The sequence below is a fragment of the Amphiprion ocellaris genome, chromosome 19 (genome assembly GCF_022539595.1).
Source record: "Amphiprion ocellaris isolate individual 3 ecotype Okinawa chromosome 19, ASM2253959v1, whole genome shotgun sequence".
Classification (NCBI taxonomy): Eukaryota; Metazoa; Chordata; class Actinopteri; family Pomacentridae; genus Amphiprion; species Amphiprion ocellaris.
In genome coordinates, this window is record NC_072784.1 from 2,840,330 (window position 1) to 2,866,690 (window position 26,361).

Consider the following 26,361-nt stretch of genomic DNA (forward strand, 5'->3'; position numbering starts at 1 on the left):
TTGCCGACTATGCAAATTAAAGCATCCTAAAAAAGCAACTTTACAGCTTCCCTGTTTCCTTGCCGCGTTAAGTGTAAGGGGCTTCCTAAATATATAATATAGGCCTGACCTGCGGATGGAATGTTTTTAGTTTTGTGTTACCTTTCAGAGTTGAGCATGCTAAGTACATGTCATGTAAAGGCCAAGCAAAACTAGTTTTGAAATCTAATTAACACTCTCAGGCTGCTAGTTTAAGTCTGGATTAAGTGTCACATTCATAAGGGACACATAATGCAAACACAACACAAAAATAGGCTTCCTCTGTGTAATCCTCACCAGCACTTTGGGGAGAAGGAATGGTTGAGTCCACCGGGACCAGGCTCTTTCTTACTGAGAAGGAACTCCTGCAGCTTTAGCTTTACCTCTGTGCTGGCAATGGCACCTTAAAAAACACAGACAGCAATCAGGATATTTCATCGTCTTTACACCAACAGCTGGTAGACACAGAGCGAGCATGCACATAGCAGTGATAGCAGAAGTAAAACCTACTCTCTTTGCCTTTCTCCTTGTTCCTCAGCAGCAGCAGTTGTTGCTCCAGTCGCTGTTTCTCCTGTTCTTCGTGTCTTTGTTGCTCCAGTTTCCTCTTCTGCTCCAGCTCCTGCTGCCGTTTTGCTGCCAGCAGCTCCTGTTGTTGCTTACACACACACACATGTATATCCATGCCCAGGTTACTTAGTGACTCTTGGGTTGACTGATCAAGCAACAAAGCAGAGATGAGAGTCGGTGAGGAAGGTTGCAGTGCTGTCATCTCGCCTACCTTTAAATGTTCCTGCAGCTGGACTTCATGCTGTCTCGTTAACACTTCATGCTTTTTCTGAAACTCGGCGAACAGGAGCTGTTTCTGGAGTTCCTGCTGCTGTTTGAGCAACACGAGTTCCTGCTGGAGCTGCTGCTCTCTCAGGGCGGTGTCCACTGCTGCACCCCCAGACAGAGAGCCCACCCTGGGCTCTGTTCTCAGGTCCATTGGGCTTCCTCCTCCTCCAGGGCCTTCTGCTGGACCCCCACCTGGAAATGAAGAAAACGGGGGTCAGCTTCACTGACCCTGATTGTCTGTCTGTCATCCATCTGCTTGTAGATTTGCTTTCAATTTTGTAAATATTATCTATTGCTTTTATCATCATAACTGGTCTGAGAAGATTCTGGGGTAAACTGACATGGTGGCACCCAAAACATTGGAGACTAATTAGTCCAATCCTTCTGGAACCACTGCAAAGACCACTGGAACCCATTCAGTTTGCTCTTTATGCACAAAAACACTACTAAAACTCCATGAAGGCCAAGAGAGACCACCTCCTATAGAAACCTTTCAGAGGCCTCACAAACCTGTGAAAGGGCTTCTATCGCAGCGCAAACCAAACCTTTGTGATCTTTTATCTCCTTACAAGCCTGAACACTGTTTGACATCCTCTGGCAGGGACCTTTGGACAGTTCCTGAATCTCGCCTTGTGACAAAAGGTCTTCACAGTTCGTGCCCCTAAGTGATGGAATTCCCTGCCAGAGAATCTCAGATTGTCTAAGTAAGGGTCTTCTTTTAAAGCATTAGTGAAAACCTTCTTTTGTCAAAAGGTCTGTCTTTAAATAGTGCCCCATTTTACTGGGGCTATTTTGTCTTGTTCTTTAATATATTGTTGCTATTGTCTTCTCAGTCCTTTGTATTTCTAATGTCTGCTTTGTACAGCATTTTGCAACTTTGCTTTACAGAGGTGCTTTCTAAATAAAGTTATTATTTTTATCAATCAATGTGAAAGGTTATTGACAATGATGGTCTGACAAGCACTTCAAGGAAGCATCCTGTGGCTTTCACCATCTCAAAGAACCATTTAAAACAACTTCAATGCCAAAATAAAAAAGGCATGTAGACAGCAAACTGATTTGGTAATGTCAGTTGCACGGCTCAACATTAGCTAATGCTAGCTACCACACATCGTACACATTGACAGTGGGACTTCACTTCATTTAGCATTGCACTCAAAAGCTACTGCCTACTTTACCCACAATGCACTTACAGCCGCGTGGCTACACTAAATGCATAACATATGGGAATATGGAGCTGCTGTATTACTTTGCTTCCACAATAATCAGTGAATGTGGTGACACCAGGAAGTATGCATAGGCAAGGAAGTCCATTTTAATGTTTTACACAAAGCGTTCATCATCCTCTTACACAGCAATGGGACATAAAGAGTCTGTAATTTTCTAAATTAAACTACCTGTATACATGAACTGACTACTTTGTGTCAAACAGGGCTTTTATTTTGGAGTCTTGATCATCTTGTTGGCATTGAATAACTTTACTCCTCACAGTGTCTAATGTAGTCTGTAGATGTTAACTTAACCGTTTAGTTCAGGGGTGTCAAACATGCGGCCCAAAGGCCAAAACCGGCCCTCCAGAGGGTCTGATGCGGCCTGCGGGACGACTTTGTAAAGTGTAAAAATTACAGAGAAGGCATTACCTGCAAATTGTAAATTTTTAAAACTATAAATTTTACATAATTTCTAGACCATGGGAAGTTGTTTTGATGATAAAGCAAAAGACTATATTGTTCAGTTCCAGATACCTGTGATCAAAATTTCAATTTGTGGTTATTTATAGGTTATTGTGCTGTTATTGTACTGGTCCGGCCCACTTGAGATCAAACTGGGCTGAATGTGGCCCCTGAACTAAAACGAATTTGACACCCCTGGTTTCGTTTGTTCCCTGGTCCAGAAACTAAAAAAATCACCTAAATGATAGCTCACCCTCTTATTCTGCCACAAACTTACAGTGTATGTGTGCAACAGGTGTAGGTGGTATAAAGGTACATTCTATGGTACATCCACCCTGCTGCACATCTGCTCTGCAAATAGTCTGCATACGTTAGACGCTCAGTGTCGTCATGGCGCAACTGTTGACAGCTTGGTCGGAGATTCTGGTGTGTTGTGTTAGCAGTGACTAATGTAGCCTCGAGCAGAGATGAGGAGCACAGCTGCAGAGGCCTGGTAAGCTCACTTCTTTCTAACTCCACACTACGTTTTTTCCAATTTCAAACTTGCAGCCTTCATCTCCAGTTGACTCAAGTGACATCACTCGAGGCAATTCATGCAGCTCCCTCTGACGCAACAAAAGGCTTTTACAATTTTTTTCACGTATGCAGTAGTACTCCCCTCTTAGGTAGCTCCGTAGTATCACCTAAAAACTCCTGGGGAGTCTGATGATTCAGCTTTGTGACGCAGTGCACCCACACTACACCGAACCCATTTTAGAGACATGGAACCCCCCCACAAGGTCTCCTAAAGGACTCCCTACTCACCACCTTCTCCACCTCCTCCTCTCTGTTCGCTTGCTGTTCCTACTGGGCTCTGCATCCCTGATGGGAGGCTGCTCTTCACCTCCACTACTGCAGGAGAGAGAAAGAAAAAAAAACAGTGATTGATTAGTCTGGCAAACGATGTCAGGGACACGGCAGATTATTACATCATTCATCACACACACACACATACAGCTTCCATTTCATTCAGATGAGCTGTGATAGCATTGTAAGAAAGTGAGGGACACAGCGTCCTGCCGCCTAAAAATAGCCACAAGTCCAGCATTAGCCTAGCACTGGACAGACTGACTTGCAGTGTTACCTTGGCATTAGTCTAGCCTATATTCAGCACGGCCAGGCCAAAGGACACTGCGCAATATGGTAACATGTGCCATACATATTAATAGATACAAATTGTCCGAGAAGGTTGCTGTTATTCATAGTAGTACGGCATAAACTAAAATAAAACAAAATAAAGGAAAGAGGATCACAGGGCCAACCTCTGCACTCTTTCATTACAGAAATGAGTTTAATAGGAAACATTAAAACTGAAAACGTTTCCCTCCCTGCTCTCAATCAGTGACAACTGCACCGCCTTGTTCTGCTTTCAGGCTGATCAGTATGACAGATTAATATTGATTTCCTGCTCCAGGCACCGGAGTGGCGGTGGCTGACATTTCACCCTGTGAAATGACAGATATGGGAACTCATCATTTTTTCAAGTCTGTCAATAGAACCAGAGCGCAAACCAATAATGTGCAGTGTTTGGGGAAAATCCCTGCTCTGATTGGCCGGTATGATGTGGTCACCTAGAGGTCAAGGCAGCATGTCTGTTTGACGGTGACCTACAATTACAGTCAGCTTCGGTACACTGACTACTGTTTAATGAGCAGTTTGAGCAGGATTACACTTTTTGTTGGTGGAAGAGACACAGTACAGGTGTTTGACAGATGGTGACAGAGGTGAAATGTGATTTGTACCAGTGAAAAATAGACTTCCAGACTCAGTTTGTCAAGCTGACTCCAACACACGCTCTCTGTTTGCAGTAATGTGTGTATTCACAGTACTGACGTATAATCTAAAGACTCAACAGCACTCAGATCGGAAGGTTCCAATCAGCTTAGCTGCTGCAATCAGCTTACACCGATCGTGTGTGTGTTTGTGTATGTGTTTGTAAGAGAGAAAGTGAGTTTGTATGACACTATTTGGACTATTTCTTCAGTTCAGCTCCTGGCAGCGCAAAGAGGAAACACGTTAAGAGTGAACAGGTTAACACACGGAATGATATGGGAAAGATATAGAGAAAGAGAGGGCAGGGTCTCAACATCCCATTTCCATCAGCAGCTTTCAAAGTGCCCTCGAGCGGGGCAGTGACCCTGACCTACTGCCATCCTTTGGCGACTATGCTCTCCTGGCCCCTGGTGACCCTCCTGATATAGGATCAGGCTACTTCCTGGAAAATGCCACACACTGCAGCATGTTGAGACGTCAGGATATTTCCTGTCTGCTTGTCACAGAGGAAATTCGATTAGGACTTACCAACCGTGTGGCCTGACATTTCACCTCTCTGTTTGCTCTGATTGGTCATCCCCGCTCTTTGGCACACCTCTTCTGTTTCTGCGTCCCACGTGAGGCTCTAAGCTAATCAAACAGCAACACTTACAATAAGGCCAAGCCTGTTAGCCCTATCCTGGAGGATTGTGACTAGTTTGGCCGCAGACTCTTGACACATAAAGAGAAACACGTACTGAGCCTATAGTAAGTAACAGGGCTGCCTTACTGATTCAAATCCATTCCTAAAGCTGAGATGTTTTTTTCATGTCACAAACACACAAAGTAGCAGTGCAGTTTCAGGTTTGCTGGCTTGTGATGGTTTAGCAAGATCGGTGGGTGCTGAAAAGAAAAAGTTGGGGAAAAGCCCAAAAACTGAGAGCTAGGAATAAATAAGGCCGTGTGTGTGTGTGTGTGTGTGTGTGTGTGTGTGTGTGTGTGTGCATATGTGTGCAGCCACTCACATCTAAATTACCTAAACAAATATTCTGGCATTTCACTGTGACGCACGTGTCTCCCCTTTCACTACAACACATACACTGTCTGTGTGTGTGTGTGTGCGTACGTGAGAGACTGGTCTGTGAGTGTGTGTACAACAGTCCGTTTGGCAAGAGAGCAGCATTCCACAGCAGCCAGCGTCTGACGTCAAACTGAAGACATTTATAGTCTGGTAAACACACACACACATACACACACACTAACGTACAGTCTGACAAAGAGGTGGGGCCGAGGCAACATTTCAGTCAATCATATCAGCCTCTAACTGACTTCTGCTCGCTGCCGTTACACACGGTAATTCATATAGCAGGACGGATGCATTAAAAAGACTGAAAGGCAACTGTGCATACAGTTTGTGAATCCGGATAGACGTGAAAACAGACCGGTGCTTATACGTAGCCTCGTATGCATCCCATTAGTGTAGCACAGAGGACTTAAAATGACACAGACAAGCTTTATTGCACTGCGATTATATCAAGATTATGAATGAAGCATGTATCCTAGAGTTGGGTTGCCTGTTTGGAGCAGTAAGGTCAATGCCTGATAGCGCTCAGTGATAAACAACATATTTGGTTTATTTATATTTTCAGATCTGCTGATGTTTGGTTGAAACATGAGCTGAGAAATTGTTTGGTCTGTAAAATGTTGAAAAGTAGTACAAAGATGTCCATAACCAAATCTGAATTCACTGAGAGGCCAGAACTTGGAAATAGAAACAACAATGCAGCCATCTTTGTAGTCTTAATTTAGCGCATTAGATTACTCATATTTGCTAAGTTGCAATAAAAACAAAGCACAACTGAAGCTGAGGGGATCGTCATTAGTTATCTGACTGATTACTAACCAAAGTACCGAACACATTCAAATTACATTAATACATGAGTCAACACATTTCAGATTTGCTGAGACATGTTATGGCTGTTGAAGTAGAAAACTGATCAAAGAGCATTAAAGTTCATCCTCTGGGTATCACGAATAGCGCGTGTCCAGCTAACAGATTTTGGAACATTTAACAGGAAAAAAGTGAAAACTTTCAGCTGCTGGTGGCGCAAAAGGAAAAGTCAGGGTTTTGCTAAAGTCAGGAGTCTTCATCATCTAGGGATCATGAATGTGCAAAAAAATAATAGCCATGGTTTTTAGGAACAATTAAACATTTTATTGACTGTCAAAAAATATTCTAATAGTTTTTTTACTGATTGTTTGTGTTTTACTTGTAATGCACTACAATGTGGAATAAAAAGGCTGTAATTTTCTTAAAATAATGCACAATTAAAAGGATGCTTAAGCATAACTGTGTAAACATGCATCCAGTGTCAACATTTGGCGCTTGACTTTGTCCCTACTCTGTCCTACAGTCAATAAGCAAAAAGCATTAATGTCATTTTCCAAGCCTCTATACAGTTTGCAACAAACTCAATCACCATTCAAGTAATCATTCAAGCAACATGCCAAAACTTGTTTGTTTCAAGCTCCTCAAATGGGAATAATTGCAGCTTAAATTCATCTTCCATCACTTCAGGCTTTCAGAAATTATAATTTTTCAAGTGAAAATGTTCCATAAATCATTGAAAAATATATAAATAGAAACAAAAATACAAATTATTAGTTGCAGATACGATGCTAGACAAAGCCAGAGAACCTACCATTAAAATAAACCTTCACATTTCTGGTTTCATGCACATCTGGTAAAGATGCTACATAATGCAGCTCGTACAAGTCGGTAGCTTGTTTACTCAGCAGGGGTAAAATATGATCTGAAGCCTGCAGCCTGGTGCTTCCTAAAATAATCCGCATGGACAAAACATAAATTATCCACAACAGCTCAACCTTAAACGAAGTGATGGAGATAAGGCCGTGACACTTAATGCACGTACAGTTCCAGTTACTGGAGAGTCTCCCACGGGTGAGGTGAAGACTCCTTTTTTTGATTGTACCACTGGAATGCACCACTTCTACACTACAATCCACCAGCTGGGAATTTCCCACTTCTGCCTTTGACAGGAATACTTAATGCGGCTGATTTAAAGCTACTGTGATGCAGCAAGATATCCAGACCTTCAGAGATGCTACAGTAAGCGCTGGCCAAGATGTGTCACCGCTAATAATGTGGCGAAAAGGAGAAGAAACTGGGGGATGTAGTTTAAAGTACAGTTTGATGACTTTTCACTCTCCGTTTCCCTCTTCCTCTGCATCTGTCGCTTCTATTTCCCTTCGCTACCTCTGCCGCTGCTGCTGGGAGGTATTTCTGGAAACCAATATTCGTTTTTTTTCTTTTCTCTATCTCTCTCTCTCCCTGTCTTGTTCGTTCTGCATTGCTAAAAGAAAATAGGCACCATGACGTCAGCCCTGCAAAACACTCTAAAAAAAGCCAGGAGACAGGGAGACAGAGAGAGAAAGAAAAGACAGAGCAAGAGAGAGAGTGAGGTAAAAATAGTATAATGGCTGTGTGTGCTTTAGACAAATTAGAAGCTTACAGAGAGAGAGAGAGGAGTCACATGTGTGCTGTTGCTATAGAGACTGAGGGGTGGGCCAAGTATTATGGGCTGGCAGACTGTAGGTCATCCACAGTAGATGTTGTCTGTTGTGGTACACCAGGCTTAAAGTCTTTGACAGCATCTGGTTTGATCAATTGAACGGCAGGTAAACACAGTTTTAAAGCTGCACGAATCAAGATTTTCACATTTAAAACAAATACAAAGGGTATGTGTGATGTTAAAGGGATCCGTCATAGTGATAAAACCACAACAAATCAATGCCCAACTTTGTAGGATCTGTCAGCTCTCTTTAGCAGCCTTTGCGGCTTTAATATTCTGGTTTAGTCTCAATACTACTGTCTCCGTCAGCAGCAGACAGAAGTTCTGCTCAACACACACAAACTATCTTGTGAACATTTTCCATAAGGGTTAATGGAGACAAAGCAGACCTAAAAAGACAAGCACAACTACTGTTGGACAGAAACATGATTCTGATTGAATGCTAATGTTGCTCTGAATCTGATGTAAATAGGTAACTTTGCTTTGTTTTAACAGTAGTTAGACACATCAATTGCTAAGGTATATTTATAATCGACAAGGAAGTTCACTTCTCCATATAGAGCAGGAGTGTCAAACATGCGGCCAAAAGCAGTCCTCCAGAGGGTCCAATCCGGCCCTCAAAATGGAAAAATCACAGAGAAGACATAAACTGCAAATATTACATTTGTAAAACTATAAATTTAAAATAATTTCTAGACCATGACAAGTTGTTTTGATCATGAAGTAAAATACTAGATTGCTCATTGTTCTTCTGTCATTTTGTGTCTCATTTTTGTAATATTTTGTAATGTTTTTGTTGTTTTTTTGTCTGACTTTTGTCGTTTGCCTCATGTTTTGTCGTTTTGTTTTTCGTTTTGTGTTTCCTTTTTGTCTTGTGTTTTTTGTCTTGTTTTTGCCATTTTGCGCTTTGCTTTATTCGTTGTTTTGTGTTTTTTTTTGTCTTGCTTGTGCTACTTGTTTGTCATTTTGTTTCTCGCTTTTGTCATTTTTGGTATTCTCATTTGTCTATTTTTTTTGTCTTCTTTTTGTAGTTTGTCCATTTTTGTCACTATGTAATGTTTTTGGCAAATTTTTTGTTATTTTTTGTTTTGCTTTGTGTCGTTGGTCTATTTTTTTTGTCATTTTCCGTCTCATTTTTGTTGTTTTTTATCCTTTTTTTTTATCATAAAGTAAAATACTACATCATTCAGTTCCAGACACCAGTGACTAAATATTATGTTCCTTTGTAGACACTCTGTGATCTGTAGGTTATAATGTGTAAGTGATAAACTGAGACATAATGTTGTTGAAACTGAACTTTTTTTTTTTTTTTTTAATTTGAGGTTGTTGATCATGTTTTGTAAAAAAAAAAAAAAAAAAAAAAAAAGGTAAATCCTTAAATGTGAACATTTTCAGAATGCACTGTGACAGATTTGGAGTTGTTGTAATTTATAAATTATTATGTTATGATTTTACTGGTCCGGCCTACATGAGACCAAGTAGGGCTGAATGTGGCCCCTGAACTAGAATGAGTTTGACACCCCTGGTATAGAGGAACTATACATCACGTTTTTTTTGTTTTTTTTTATTCATGATCCCTAGATGCGTGGATCAGTTTCTTTATAGAACAGACACACACGCATATACCCTGACTTGGATTCGCCAGCGAGCCAACACTGTAATTGTAGCTGAAAAGAAGATTAGAGTGAATGTACGTCCTGCTTATACCATCTAACAACCTGCTGGCATCAAGAGGTGGCATCAAGCCACGCTCCAACCTCAGTTCACCTCACTTTGGCAGCCACATTGTTCAGCAAACTACATTACACCTAAACCTCAACCAGCATAAGCGTTTTGGCAACTATGTTCCCTGCTAAGAGCACTGAATCTCTCTGCTCGCACACACCAGTGTTTCAACATTGCATAAATTACTGAAGCACTGCAGTGTGCAACAAAAAAAAAACCAAAAAAAAACTCCCAAGCAACAAAAGTTTCTAAAGCAATGATCATCTCTTAAGTTAAGATTACAATCAATAGAACTTTCAAAACCTGTGCAAAAGATCACAAAAGAGTTCAAAGTGGAGAGCTTACAGAGCCTTAAAACTGTCAAAAAGCACATAAAGTAAAATAGATGTTGTCAGTTTGGGGACATAAACAAAAAGTACAATGTCGCCACTGTGTCAGTTAGCTAGCTTTAGGCTACAACTTGTGCTCTATTTTTACATTTTGGCATATCTGTACTCTCACGAGCATGCCGAATTACTTATTTACAGCCACTAGTTGCAATGCACCCATGGATGTGCAGACAACCATCACTTGATTCTGATGAGAACAGCTGATTGTTCTCTGAAAGTCCCATAGTTCCAAGAAACGTCTTTTTTCTATGATTCGTATGGACACTTACGGATGTAAGAGACAGTGATATTATTGGGAATTCTAAGACATGCTAAAGCTAAAAATATGCGTGTGATGTGTCTTTTGTACTCTAAAGCACCAATTTTGCAGCAGTTGGTTCTGAAGTACCCTAATTTCCTCTGAGTTGCATCGCAGCTGCTGACTGTGCTGATAAGCGCGGCCACATAAACCAAGCAAACTTCAATAACTAACTTTCTGATATTTCCACTACACCTGAACGCACCTCTCTCTTTCATCTCACACATTATCTTTGCTTCATGTCTCTCTCTCTGCAACCCCACCCCCTTCAAATCTCCCTTTCTCTCTCTGACCTACACCCACCGACTACATCCTCACATCCTCGTCTACCAACAACACCTGAGAGCCCCCCGCCTCCGTCACACACGGCGGAGAGCTTCCTTCACAAAAACACAAAATTATTAATCAATTTCATCAAAACCTCCTGCGCACAGCATCCCCCCTCCTCTTCCTCCTCCTCCCCACCTCTACCTTCCCAGAGATGACTCACATGCGGTGGGCATGGCAGCGCCGGAGCCCCTGCTGTCACTCAGGAGCTCCAGAGGCTGGTGATGGCTGTCTGTGCTGGCAGAAGAAAAACAGGACTCAGTCTCATAGATGGTCTGCAACATGGCGCACAATCCTGACACCGTGGGATGCAACAGCATGCCAAGACAAGAGTCGGTGCTTTGTTTTGTTATGAAAACACCAGTCAGTTCTTCTTCCGAGACACCGCCATGGCTTAGTTAGGATTTGAGTAGCCAAGGAGCAGGGAAAAGACAATTAAGTGGTTAAACTGAAAACTTCTAAAATGCAAACTGTTTTTTGTGTTCTTATTGTGAAATGGTCCCTTAAAGCGACTTAAAAATGACGATAAATTCCATTTAAAAAATCGATAAAGAGCTCCTCTCTGCTTTTATTATGTAATCCACTCCACCAGTTTGATTCACAGGTAGCCTCCACCTCTCTGTTTCCTGGAGCTTCCCCTGTTTCGGGCTGTTCAGCTTGTGTTGTGATGACCAGTCACTGACAGTTCAGACAAAATCCTCCTGTTTAATATTGTAGTCCCAGCTGCAGGTTCCGGGAAGTCTTCCCCTCCGCTGGGATTGAGGAATGAATCACAATGCAAAAGGAAATGAGGAAACACAGGCTTCCCAGAATGTGACTTTGTAACCGGTTTCTCTTGTCTGCATCACCTGGAGTCCTGATTCATGCAGAAAGACTTCGCTGGCTCCTGAAATAGTGACAGCGGCTGGTGTGTTTTGGGACGATGTCCCAATCGGTGAGGCAGATGGAAGAAGAAAGTTTGTTTCCTCCGGTGCACTGAACCCTCACAGAGTCTTTACCAAGCAAATCGGGACGGAATCGGTGAAATGCGGTCACTTCGTAGAGCCTGCAGGACGACGAGGAGTGATGGAAGGGACAGTTTCAGGAGAGGAGCTGCTGCAGCCTCTTCACTTCCCGCAGCCGACAACACAACAAAAATACAGAGACGAAGGAGAAGCTGAAGTCTCCCACTCGGGTGCATCAAAGGATCCTCGCACTGTTCTCCTCCTGGCCAACGAGAGGGTGAGGAGAGGAGGAGGAGGAGGAGGAAGAGGAGGAGAGGCGAGGACATAAATAGCTTTGGGAGAGCGCTCCCCGAGGTTCCATGTTTCCAAAATTAGAACGAAGCGCTGAGAGAATGACAGAGAGAGAGGGAAATGGAAGAAAGGAGGAGAGGAAGGCTGGGCTGGAGAAGAGGAGCAGTGACTTCAGAATCCTCACAGAAAATTTAAAAAAAAAAGAACAGTCAGGGATTGCACGCTGTCCTCTTATCCCTTCGATTTAAAACAACACAACACAAAGTGGAGCTCCGTACAGCGACCAGTAGCAGCTGCTGGTCAGACGACTAATATTCACTGTCTGAGAGTCAGTGGTGAATGTGTGTTCACGGGTGTGTGTCTCTGACGCTGTTTGAGCTGCTGAATGAACATCGAGAGAGAGGGAGGAGAGGGAGGAGAGGGAGGAGAGGGAGGAGAGGGAGGAGAGGGAGGAGAGGGAGGAGGGTGAGATAGAAAGAGGCTGAAAGTAGATCACTGGGTGGAAAGGAAGTTAGATGGATGAAGAGGAAAGTCAACAACAGCTCATTTCACTTCACTGTCACAACATGTAGAAGGAGGACGGCAGGCAACAAGGACACTCGTTCAGCCTCCGTCCATCCCTCCGTTCACCTTCAAACCTCAAGCAGATAGAGAAGAGAAGAGAAGAGAAGAGAAGAGAAGAGAAGAGAAGAGAAGAGAAGAGAAGAGAAGAGAAGAGAAGAGAAGCATTTACTAACACAAGAGATGGGGGGTTGATGGAGGGACCGGAGCTGAAAATAGCCTGCCAGGGTGGAGGAGGAGCAAGAGATAAAAATAGAAGGGAAAGAGAGAGAGAGAGAGGGAGCAGTAAGCCTACAGCTCTGGGTGGGGTGGAGGGGGTGGGGTTCACTGCTTTCATGTTTATTCACTGCACTTCCCAAAGATCGCCTGTCAATCACAGAGTGTGGGCGGAGACTGTGGCCTCCTCTTCCTGTGAGTTTGAGCTCCTGTTGGTGGAGCTTGTTTGCTTTTTAACCCTGGTTGCTACGACTACTACTACAATATTGTACGTGTACACTTCATACAACAAAAGGTGGTAATGCAACGTGTAGTTTCATTAGCTACGGCTGCGGCGTGGCATTGCGGGTGATTAGTTGGTGAAATAGCTCAGCGACGACTGATTGGATTGTCATGAAATCTGGCACAGACCTCCATCGTGTCTGAAGGGATAAGTCCTCCTGACACTGGTGATCTCATGAACTGTCATCCAGCAGCACTAGCAGATCCAAGTTTCTACATATCCAGTGAAATACCTCAACATTTTCTGCATAAACGGGCACCAAATGTTTGACATTCATGGTTTCTTTGAGCGCCACCATGAGGTCGGCATTAGTTGTTTTGATTAAAACGTATTGATGTGAAATTCGTTTTGGTACGCACATTTAGGATGGATTGCATTTTCCTTCGAGTCGCATTATGAGGTCAGTTTCCTCTGTTTTTTCCTACAGAATAAAATCAGCTTCAAGAGTTTATTGACTGTGAGCAAATGCTAGCATGCTAAGATGGTGATCATTATACCTGTTTAACATCTGCATGTTTTCAGGATCAAGTGTGTTTTCATCCACCTGGTTTTATGCCTGTTTCCAACTTTCACAAAAAAAATGAAATTCTGAAAATACTGGGGTTTTTTTGTTTTTTTTTTAAAATCTAAATAAAGGTTTTCATATTTGGTAGGGAGCCAGTACCACCAAAAATTAATCAGATTAATCTATTTCAACATCAAGTCACTTAAAAATGCACTTGTGTCACTTTAGGGTAATTTTGCGTAACCCTCAAGTCATTTTGCATCACTTTCACGTCATTTTTTGTCACTTTCAAGTCTTTCTGTGTCACTTTATACCCATTTAGTCTCTTTATAGTCATTCTGCGTCACTTTATAGTCATTCTTCGTCACTTTATAGGTATTTTGCATCACTTTATAGTCATTTTGTGTCTCTTTATGATAATTTTGTGTCTCTTTCTAGTTATTTTGTGTCACTTGATAGTCATTTTGTGTCACTTTATAGTAATTGTGTGTCACTTCGTAGTCATTTAGTCTCTATAGTCATTTTGTGTCACTTTATAGTCATTTTGTGTCACTTTATAGTCATTTTGTGTCACTTTATATTGAATTTGTGTCTCTTTATGGTCATTTTGTGTCACTTTATAATCATTTAGTCTCTTTATAGTCATTTTGTGTTACTTTATAGTCATTTTGTGTCACTTTCAAGTAACTCTGTGTCACTTTCAAGTCATTTTGTGTCTGACAAATCGCGTACATTATATTTTGAAAGAATGAATGATAATGGCGGGTGTTAGGAGTAGCTAGCGTTGTGCATGGAGTATTACTACAACAGATACAGCTGCTGCAATTCACAAACTGCAACATTTTAAGGTCTGAACATTTTCAGGATATGTTAAAATAAAGCTAACACCTGGAATTCTCTCATTTAGAATTCTGTGTACTGATCAGGATGATTGTCTATGAGCTGCTTGAGGGGTTTCCTCCTTTAAATTAAAATTAATTGCTGTTTGCATATTAGCAAAATTATCATATTCCATTATTCAACTTAATTATTTAATGGTCCAGTGTCTACAGCATCTATGGTACAACATATAAGCAAATACTATTACGTTTTCAGAATTCTGGCATTGTCTCGTTACGGAAACAGACTCAGCAAAAATGTACGACATGAAACGTGAAATGACTGATAGGACAAAAGACCTGCAGCATACAAAAACAAAACAAAAAAATCTGATCTGTCAGATGTGATGAAGAGAGTGAAATGTTTAAATAACACATCACACACTGCTACCATATTTTCAGATAAAGTTTGTGTTTAGCATGCTGACATGTTCACATTTTGCTGTATTTACCAAAATAAGCTATAATTCTCCACAAAATCTTAATTATTCCAACAGAAACAGTGAAAAAATATATATAAAAATGTGTTCTTTTAATTATATTCAAACAGCAAACCATTTTAAACACAGGGTACGAATCTGAGCAAGCATTCAGTCATGACAGTTTTTGCTGAAGCTGGTCAAGAAAGAGTCCAGGACATAATCCACAGTAAAAAAAAAACACAAAGTGTTGTTTTAACACTTCTAATGCTTCATCTAACATTTACAAAAAGCAGCATTTTAGAGGTGTGTCGCATCACATAAATGTCAAACAGAATCACGGAAAGGTCGTTTTCGAACCAAAAAGCTGCACTGCTCACTCCACTGTCAGTGCAGATATTATTAATTGAAAGTGCTGGCAGCTATTTATAGTATTTGTTTGTTCCATTCAGCAGTTCAGTCCTAAGTGAAGCTGTGCTTTACGAATAGTGTTTTAACAGAGCATAATGGGATGTCTCTGACTGCCGGGAAACCCAGAGTGCAAGAATCACAAAAAAAACAAAGGATCAGAACGAATTGGGCTTTATGTAATCGATGCTAATACATTGCACAGATGTACAGATCCAGTAGATGAGCTCAGGAATATTCTAATTCATGGATTTGTCAGCTTTTCATCTCTGGACTGACCGTTTTTCTTTCCAGAAATGATAATGTTTCTTTGAATCATTTTATCATCACTTACATCCCACCTCCTCCTCATCACCTTCATCTCCATCATCATCCTCATCTCCTGTGTAAACAGCTCCGTGTGTCCTCAAGCGGATTTAGGGCTGCCTCAGTATGACTCACAAGCAGAGACTAAACACGTAGCAACAGAACGAAGCCTAAATGGAGAAAGCTAATTTGCAGCGTTCTATATTGTTCTGCACTGACTGGAGGTGCTGCCTTTGCTTTTCTATTATCCAACACTGTGATCATTTATTTAAGACTCATCCCTTATCTTAAGTCATCCTTTCAAATCCCTCCGGCTGCAAAAAGACAGAGAGAGAGATGTGACTGACCAGGCAACATGTCTGACATCTCAATGGTCTAACATGCTAAACACATCTGTTAAATGTGTGTGTGTGTGTGTGTGTGTGTGTGTGTGTGTGTGTGTGTGCGTGTGTGCGTGTGTGCGTGTGTGCGTGCGTGCGTGCGTGCGTGTGTGCGTGTGTGTGTGTGTACTGCAGCAGCTCAGCGGATGACTCATCTCTGCGTTTCTATTTGAGGCGCATCAACCCCTGGAGTCACACTGCTGTCTGTGTGTGTGTGTTTGTATGTGTGTGTGTGGGTGCATGCATGTGTGTGTGTACTATATCTGTATCCATGACAACCAAATTACAGTCAGTCAGTCAATCAGTCACTCAGCTCAAAACAAAGCTGTCAAAAATACCTAAGGAGCACGTACAGGTGTCCTGACAATGTGCTGCCCAATTAACACACACATGCAGGAATGCAGCTAATCAAAGGATTAAATTGGATGCTGCAGTTAAATGAGAGTGAATACCGGTCTTATATTCACCAGGTGGCTGGACGCACAACCGCTAACGAAAGCTAGGGTTCATCCACAACTGTGTAAGTAAGAAAGTGTTTGCAAATAACCTCACCATATCGACCATTTATCACAGGTACGTCAAACATGCGGCCCGCGGGCCAAAACCGGTCCTCCAGAGGGTCCAATCCGGCCCTCAAAGTGTAAAAATTCCAGAGAAGACATTAACTGCAGATTGTAAATTAGTAAAACTATAAATTTAAAATAATCTCTAGACCATGACAAGTTGTTTTGATCATGAAGTAAAATACTAGATTGTTCATTGTTCTTTTGTCATTTTGTGTCTCATTTTTGTAATATTCTGTCTTGCTTTTGTTGTTTTATCTTTTTTGTCTGACCTTTGTCTCGCTTTGTTTCCCGATTTTGTTGTTTTGTGTTTCCTTTTTGTCTTGCTTGTGTTTTTTTGTCTTATTTTTGTGTTATGCTTTAGTCATTGTTTTGTGTGTTATTAATGTCATTTTGGGTTTTTTTTGTCTCACTTGTGTTGCTAGTCTATTTTTTTTGATGTTTTGTTTCTCGCTTGTCATTTTTTTGTCTCGTTTGTGTCATTTGTGCAATTTTTGTCTCATTTTTGTAACTTTTTTGTCAAATTTTTTGTCTCGTTTTGTTTCGTATCGTCTGTTGCATTTTTTGTCATTCTGTTTATTGTTTTTGTTGTTTTGTGCTTCCTTTTTGTGATTTTGTGTCTCATTTTTGTAATATTTTGTCTTCTTTTTGTTGTTTGTTGTCTTTTTTGTCTGATTTCTGTCACTTTGATCATAAAGTTAAATACTATATTGTTCAGTTCCAGATACCTGTGACTAAATGTTTTATGCCTTTGTAGATACTCTGTAATCTGTATTCTTCAGAAATTTCAGGTTGTTCATGATGTTTTGTAAAATGATAGTTCCTTAAATGTGAACATTTTTGCACTAAAACAAAGGAAAAATTTGGAGTTGTGGTTATTTATTGATTAATTATGTTGTGATTTTACTGGTCCAGATCACTTGAGATCAAATGGGCTGAATGTGGAACCTGAACTAAAATGAGTTTGACCCCCTTGATTTATCATATTAAAATTATGGCTGCTGCACCCCAAAAAATCATTTATAGCAGATTTCACATTATATGTTGCAAATCCATTGTGTAATATGGATTAAAAACAATAAAGACAAGCTTTGAAAAGCACTTGGGCTCCCTTAATTGAGGTGTAGGCATGCTCGAGCTAAATGGATGCCAACATTTTTACACTGGTAGTAACTTTGTGTCCGTGTGTTGTGTTGGAAACCCTTTTGAATTAATAATGTAAAATCCACTGCTACTTAAACATGTGGCACACCTGAAGATCGTCTGAAACCTGTAAACACTGCACCAGACCAATCAGAAAGAAGCACACTGTGACTGTGTAAATATATTCGACAACAGATTGACTGACTAGAAGTTCTGGTGGTCAACCACCCTGCAAATCCCATGAGAACTCCCCATTCTCACGTGTTCTTGAACCAAAACAAACATGAACAACAACCGGCAGCTTGTGCTGTTTCTGTGCGGGGTGATTTGCCATGAAAAGGCCAAAAGAGGAGGGAAAAAGCTCGGAGTCTGGCTGAGATCCTGAACTGAGAAACGTGTAGGACTGTGCAGTCTACAGAGAGAACTGCAGGTGAGTCAGTTTTGAAAAACAAAGCTAACTTCAGGTAAGGCTGTTTATTTACAGATACTGCATGTCTCCCTCGATCAACACACAGGCAATGTTGTGAGCTGCAAATATCAAACATGGCTAAACTAGAGGTTTGCTGCCAATCAGGCAAGTTGCAGTTTATTTCCATTGCGGACCATATTCATACAGTATATATATTGAAGACTGTAAAGTGCGTAAGTTCATTGAGGGAAATAAAAACTGTTAGATTCCATGGATGCGTTTGTATCTGTGGCCGAAAAAGCTCAATCTGATAGATCACAACCTGGATAGTAGACAATGCAGCGAAGGGATAAACAACAAACTCTCATGCATCTTTAATTCTCCAGTACAGACTATCTACACAGTAAGAAATTTCTTCACTTCATCCTTTTATCCTTTGTGTGAAATTTTGTGTATAAATTCTGTGTTTCTGTTTTAGGAAAAAATGTGGTGTTCCTTTCCTTTGACCACCAAATTCTGATCAGTTTATTCTCGAGTCCAAGTGAATGTTTCTGCCAATTTTACAGAAATTCCCTGAAGGCATTTCTGAGGTACAACCTTCATCAGACAAACCAAAAACCTGAGTAATGCCATGACTGTCACAGGCATGGCGGCATTTAAATATCCATGAGAAGAAGTAGCAGAGGCTGGATCTGAAAACCACAGACCTGGTCCGATTTGGTCCCATCAACTTCCCATCTAAATCATGCTCATAGCTGATTCAGCTGTTATTGTGTGTACCGGCTTTAGTGCCCTTAAAAATATACCTCTCAGTGATGACAAAATTATCATATATAATACATGTCCACAAACTTGATGCTTGGAAAAAAAAATACCCACTGACTGAAATTATGGACAAAAAAATGGCCCCTATTTACAAGAAACAAATTATTGTGCCTCAGAGTTTATGCTGTGTCGCTATGTAACTTTAGGCTCCTATGAATTCATTCATTCTACACACAGTCACAACTAAATTTAGTACAGACATTCATGGTTGATCCCTATTGATTTTGTTGAACCCTTGATCTTTCTTCCGGTGCCATCATAAAGCTGACATTTCTTTTGAGATAAATATTTCAACAGCTGTTAGATGCCACTCAGGTATATAAATTAATAACTTTGACTACGGCTGCAAGATTATGACTAAAACGACAACCAGGATTATTCTGATTAATATTGAGATCACAGTGATTGTTCATTGATTCTAAGTATTTTCATTGCACCTTGACAGAGCACTAATTTCACTTCCATGCAGAAATACATGCCAGTTTAAATCTTTGAATCAAAGTCAGATCGGTCCTTGTTCACGTTGCATATTCTAGTAGCAAAACAGAAACAAAATCACACCAAAACTTTGAACTCAATATTAAATCAGCAACAACACTGCACAATACAACAACGCACTGTATAGCATTGCTGTTACGGATGCCTGAGATGATGCCGGACGAGCAGGTAACATCAGCAACGTTATTCTTCTTGGCTTTCATACGGCAATTTGTGGTGTTTTAAAAGGTGGTTGAATAAGTTAGTCATTCCAAAATACTTCCAAACAACGTACAATCATCCGTTTTGTGGGACTAGCTCTGCATCTCCTGCTCCAGACATCTGATTTTTATTTTGTCTGTCTGTTTTGTGTTGCACATCACTCTTCTACTCTGGACTGCAACCACAACATCTGGGGAATTTGTGCACAGCAGCAGCAATGAAGGCTCATAAGTTTAGCTTAGTTAGTTCAGGAAACCATTGCTTGGAGTAAAGCCTGCATTTTAAACATCAATTATTTAATCATATTCATTCACTTGCCTAAATCATGATGGAGATCGATATTTGATTCATTCACTAAAAGGCCCTAACCTCGTCTGTCCCTAACTTCTCATCTATTGCCATCAATCAGATCAACATTTCATTCTTCTTGTGCCTCCAAACCTGCAAAACTAATGACCTTCCACGAAGCCTCAGCTGTACTAGTGTGAATTAGCACTAAGCACAGAGTACAGCTGAGCCTGACTGGAGTGTCATTAGTTCTGTGCTTGGTATTATATGATAGATTTAATCTGAAATGTTTGCTGTAGAGAAAAATTGACAGGATTACAAAAGTTATTGCAAATCCTCCTACCCGAAACATGAAAGTCTGCACCAAATTTCATGACCATACATCTGACATGTTAGTCTGGACTAAAGCGGTGGTCTCACCTGCATCTCTAGAGCCACGGCATTTCTAAACCACCATCATCACAAATGTTTGATTATTATTTATACATCGTTTGTCTGAAACTGCTGTGTGTGTGGCGTAGTACAGGGTTCAGAAAGCTTAACATGAAATAGTTGCTACAGAAGTATTTTTCACATACTCACACAAATATCCGTTTGTCCCTGACGGGCAACAGCAAAAAAAAGCACCACGCGGCACGATGACACGACTGCTTTTGTTACTGACAGTTACGTTGAGCCATATATCAACTGGAAAGTGCTGCTAGAAAGCCAGAAAGAATTTCAGTCCTCCTCGCACTGTTTAAACAGCACCTTACCGAGCCAGCACTCAGTATAACCAACTGAGCTGACAAGTACAACAACAAACCGCACAGCAGAGTAACCAAACCCTACAAAAAAATGCCAAAGTTTGTGTTGCTCATTCAGCTGGGAGGTCAAAGCTTTGACACAGTAAATACACACATCATGTAAAAATGTATTAGCTGCATATAGGTCCACCCACCAGTAAAAACGGTGAAGTTTCATGCTTCTAGGATACCAAACAAACAGAAAAACACATCTTTGACAGCCAAGTGATCGATCACTGATGTCCACCTGTACATTTGTTCCACCAGCATCAACCTCAGCAGCTGTTTGAGACGGACGGCTGGATAGAGACTGACCTGAGGGGTGTGATGAATTCATGAAGGTCGAACCTGGAGTTCCCTCCCCGACCCTTCAATCAAGTATATGTGTGTGTTAAAGTGGATCCTCGGAGTCGGCCATGTGTTGGAGGACAGACGGTGGACAGGCGGACAGATGAATCAGACGTTATTTCTCAATGTGGGCTTTTCTGCAAAATGACAAAAAAAGACAAAATGACATTTTTTAGTACTCATTCTACCCTATAATCATACAGCCGGCCAATCTTGCAAAAATAACAGCAGTTGAATCGTAGTTTAGAATCATATTGAGGTGCTGGAGGTTTGTTTAGATTTGTCCACATTTTAGAACAAGAAAAGCAGTCAGGCGGGAATTGATGGGACTCGGAAACACCCCCACAATTTAATCAATTGTTCCTTGTATGATTTCCAACGGATAAGTCCCAGTGGATTTGTAGTAGGATTGCGTCCACTTGTTGTCATGGTTACAGTGACGCTGTGCCTCTATCTCACAATACAGAAACAGAAATCTTTAACAAATCCTTGGATCCAGACTATAAGCCGCATCACTGCCAAAATCTAATCACTTGGTCCTTGAGTCATTTCTGACCTTCCCTGAATATTTCATTCAAATCCTTTTGTCTGTTTTGGAGTAATGTTAACAGAAAAACAAACAAACATACGTCGATCGTCACTTAACTCCATCACGCTCCTTGGTGGAATAATAAAGAATGTGTTCAATCTGTTGTAACGTACGCTGCACATATTAGCATGACTAATACTAGCAGCTAACTAGCTCCAAAGCTATAATAGCAGCTCCACCCATCTGTACATCCAAGGCCAAGGAACTTTTTTTTTTTTTTTTTTTTTTTTTTTAAATGTGAAAAAACTCCGAACATCTACATCATAATCCACAGTTTTAACTCTGGTCACGTCCAATTCGGAGGTATTTGTCTGCAAAGTTTGTGCAAAGTTGTCAGTTTGTCTAACTCCACAGCAGCAAAACACTCCAATATTCCCAGCCCCATGTTTCACTGTGGGTTCTGATCCACTCATTCTCTTTCCTGTTAGTCTCCTTACAATCACCTTTCTGTTCCTGCCACTAATCTTTAACTGGGACTCATCAGTAAATCCATAGACTTGTTTCCCACATCATCGACTCTGTAATGCTACGTCTGAGTGCAACACAAGTGTTTGTCCTTGTTTCCTCTCCTGAGAAGTGGTTTAGAGACGCTATGAGACCCCTGCAGAGGACGGGATTTGAGCTTTTTGGAGTCTTATGTTCTGTATTTAGCAAATTCTGTATCTGTGATGAAGTCACTTCTGAGTCTCTCAGTAAACAAAGCTTAATGTTTTGGGTACAAATGATTCATCTTGAATAAAGTTAATTAGAATAACTTTAGAATAACAACAATTTCACTTAGTTCTGATGCCATGTTTCCCACTATCACAACGCTTCTTAGTGATTAACGTTCTGCTGGAAACTCGAGGCTGATGAGTCGATCAAATCCATCTGAGTGACATCCAAACGCTGCTGTCATGAAACAAAATCTGACATACTGCACAAAAGAAGTTAATGTAGATGGTCAGTGCTGCTAATCTGCTTTAAATCCTCGAAATAGCGCAGAATGTGAAATATTTCTTTCAAACTTTACATTTCAGAACTTGTACTTTGAAATTTTTCTAAATCCTTACATTTTTCAGGTTAACATAAAATTCTAACATATTTGATGTCTTTTCGAACACCCTGTAACTGTATGCATAGTATTGTTTTATTACTGTTAATGCAAATATTGTATATATAATATATAGAACAGTCTATACTTCCATTTATGTCAGTAAAATGTACTATTATCAGTATCACCTCATCATGGCTAGTTTTAATGTGATATGTGAAAAAAAATGCAGATTTTTTTTCCCCACACTAGTGAGTGTCTCATAGACACTCACTAGTGTGATTTCATCTGATCATACCTCATGTTTTATCTGACATTTCGTTCATTCGCATATTCTGAGGAATTTACATTTTACCTCAACTCTGTTTAACTTGAGACCTGCAATGGATTCCATTTGTGACTTAACCAGGCTGTGTCCTCACCCAGCGCTGTGTCTGAGCAGCGTTTTTATTTAGATTTTTTTTTTTCACTTTCGGGAGAAGAGCTGCACCCTGTAGTCTGCTGTGGCTTCCTGGTCCTCTGCCGCCACCTACTGGTCTTACAGTACCAGAGAAACAGGATGCATGGAAAAAACATCACACGCCGACATCCTGAATAATTGTCTCGAATGAATGTCAAAGGGCATTTGTGTTTGTGTGTGTGTGTGTGTGTGTGTGTGTGTGTGTGTTTATCTCAACATGCTGCAGGTAAGGCTCCAACTACTTAGCTGTAATGTGATTTAAAGCAGCATATTTAGCTCCGTTTCCCCCCCACCCTACACACAAACATTCATTTATTTTTATACACACCACACACACACACACACACACACACACAGCAGGTCTGTCTGAGGTCTACTGGCTCTCAGCCCAAACTCTGATCGCAGCCATTTAATAGTCTTAACTGACGAAGCGCCACCGCATCTCACTGTGGGTGGATTCCTCACCATCATCATCATAATCATGTCACCTCCATCCAACGTTTACTGGCCCATAACTGTGATTGAACGACTCTAAAATGGCTTTACAATAAACCATTTCTACATGTGCTGTTAACTGTATAACGGTCCGGACGGACTGGACTGCACACACTGGACTACTTTAGAAGAGCATCAAACAGGCCTAAAATCATGCTGGTTTAGTGTTAAGTAACTTGATCTACATGTACCATAGTAAACTTTCTATGTAAAATCAACTCATCAATATATGCAGAACACCAGATTTCTAGGCTACAAATGACATCAAATAATACAACTTACAAATGGTACAGTAAGCAAAGTAGTCAACTATTATTAGTAGTGCTATAAGTATTGCATAGCTGATATTGAACTGATAGGATTATAATATATACATTAAGTCAGGGGTGTCAAACATGCGGCCCGTGGGCCAAAAGCAGCCCGCTAGAGGGTCCAATCCAGCCCATAGGATGACTTTGTAAAGTGTAAAAATTACAGAAAAGACATTAACTGCAAGTTGTAAATTTGTAAAACTATGAATTTAAAATAATTTCTAGACGATGACAAGCTGTTTGATCATAAAGTAAAATACTAAATTGCTCATTGTTCTTTTGCCTTTTTGTGCCTCATTTTTGTAATATTTCATCTTGTTTTTGTCTTTTGTTGTCTGTCATTTTGTTTCTCGTTTTTGTCATTTTTTGGTCTCATTTGTGTAATTTTTTGCTGTGTTTTTGTCGCTTTGTAAATTTTTGTCTAATTTTTTGTTTCATGTTGTTTTGTTTCATGTCATTTGTGTTATTTTTTGTCATTTTGTTTCTTGCTTTTGTCGTTTTTATCTTGTTTTTGTCATTGTGTCACTTTTGTGATATTTTGTCTTGTTTTTAGTCTTTTTTTGTCTGACTTGTCATTTTGATCATAAAGTAAAATACTATATCGTTCAGTTCCAGAGACCTGTGACTAAATGGTTTATGTCTTTGTAGATACTCTGTGATCTGGAAGTTGTAATGTGCAAATGATAAACTGAGCCATAATATTATCGAAACAGAACTTCTTTTTCCTAAGAAATTTCAGGTTGTTCATAATGTTTTTTATGAAGATAATTCCTTAAATGTGAACTTTTTCAGAATGTACTTTTTACACTAAAACAAAGGAAAAATTTGGAGCTGTCATTATTTATAGGTTATTATGCTGTGATTTTACTGGCCCGGCCCACTTGAGATCAAATTGGGCTGAATGTGGAACCTGAACTAAGATGAGTTTGACACTCCTGCATTAATATACATAACTTGTGTATTGTGACAAAGATGCTGTATATGTAACAGTGGTGACCGCAGTTTCTAATTAACCAAAAATTTGCATTTCTGTACTGACCTTTTTATTAAACCTTTTAAACTCTACAAAACAAACATTGGAGGGCAGCTGCAGATGGACATTTCCCATGGGAGTTGGTGAGGAACAAATCTGAGCGAAAAATAAAGAATATACTGGCCGTACAGACATCATTTTGCCCAAGGAAGAAAGATAAATATGCAAGAGATAGATAGATAGATAGATAGATAGATAGATAGACAGACAGACAGACAGACAGACAGACAGACAGACAGACAGACAGACAGACAGACAGACACTTTATTAATTTAACTTTAAATGTGATCATATGTCTGATAAGTGTTCACAGCCTACTTCTGCGGGACTACCATGATTAAAAACAAGAATCAGTTACTGCAGCTTACTTACCTTCAGTTCATTTTCACAGCAAACATGTCAAATCAGGAAGAGCACAGGTGTATTTATTAACATTAATATTGATTCTTACTGTACATGTGGCTCACAGGAGAGGCTTCCTGGACGACTAAATGGAACCAAGCCACTGTTGATGTTAGTAGTTGCACCTGTGTTTTTGCTGCTAAGATGAGTCAAAAATGTCTGCTGTGAAAAAAGGTCTGCGATCGCATTGTTCTATTTAGGTTTAGAAACACTTTCAGCCTACAGTAGTGGATGCGGAGAACCTGGCTCTGCACCAAGTTATTATTGTGCTGCAACACAGGTGCAGATGTGTTTCTCTAATCACAACTGAAATCACAACAAAGGAACTGAGACGAAGTGACGAAAAAAGAAAAGCTGCTGATGTAAACAAGGGAGTCCTACTTTCACTGAAAATTGTTTCAGTTTCAAAAAATGTATGCTGATGGTGCTCATTAAGAATTATACTAGGTTTGTGATAGATTATTAGGTTATTTATTGATGAAGTATTTATTGGACAAAAAAATTTAACAGAGCAATTGTGAATTTGGGCATTTGTTGCTATTCTTTGACATTTTATAGACCAAAACAGCAGTCAAATAAGTGTGAAAAGAATTATCAGACACATGGATAATGTAAATAATCACTAGTTTCAGGTGTAATCAGGTCACAACATTGGAATGCTCATGCACAACTAAGCGAAAACTGAAAGCTACACTGAACAAAATCAAATAAAAATACATCAAAACACTGCAGTCTATAACTCGTCTGTGTCTATTTCTGGCGGTGGTCCAACGGGACTGAAGCTGCCTCTACGGCTCCTCTCAAACCGAGCTAACTCCTGAAACAAGTCTCAGGAAGTCCATGTCACTACAGCTACCGGGCTGGCTGCCGTGGTAACAGTATCAGGGCCTAGATAATGGGATGAAACGCCGTGGGAGTGTGCATGTTTGTGTGGAGCTAACCAACTGTGACAGACTGACCTGCTGGCCAACTACTCCATCGGCCTTAATGCACAGAAACACATGGAAGGCATTAGGAAGGAAGGAAGGAAGGAAGGAAGGAAGGAAGGAAGGAAGGAAGGAAGGAAGGAAGGAAGGAAGAAAGGAAGAAAGAAAGAAAGAAATAAAGAAAGAGAACACTGGGCGTATTTGAAAATAGAA

The 26,361-nt window shown here is 40.4% G+C and overlaps 1 protein-coding gene across 3 annotated transcripts in view; it reads right to left on the minus strand.

Annotated features, from left to right (window-relative positions):
• The window catches only part of hdac5 (histone deacetylase 5), a 69,142-nt gene that overhangs the window by 33,455 nt on the left and 9,326 nt on the right, over window positions 1–26,361 (minus strand). Inside the window, exons 2-6 of one of the 3 annotated variants that reach the window (XM_055005387.1) lie at window positions 20,867–21,036; window positions 3,330–3,416; window positions 795–1,044; window positions 529–686; window positions 316–421 (exon numbers count right to left, since the gene is read on the minus strand). In XM_055005387.1, the coding sequence (XP_054861362.1) occupies window positions 316–421; window positions 529–686; window positions 795–1,044; window positions 3,330–3,416; window positions 20,867–20,888 (623 nt within the window). In that variant the 5' untranslated portion in view covers window positions 20,889–21,036. Of the gene's footprint in view, window positions 1–315; window positions 422–528; window positions 687–794; window positions 1,045–3,329; window positions 3,417–10,811; window positions 12,257–20,866; window positions 21,037–26,361 lie in introns of those variants that run through there. The other 2 variants (XM_055005386.1, XM_023298979.3) reach the window with 2 other exon arrangements.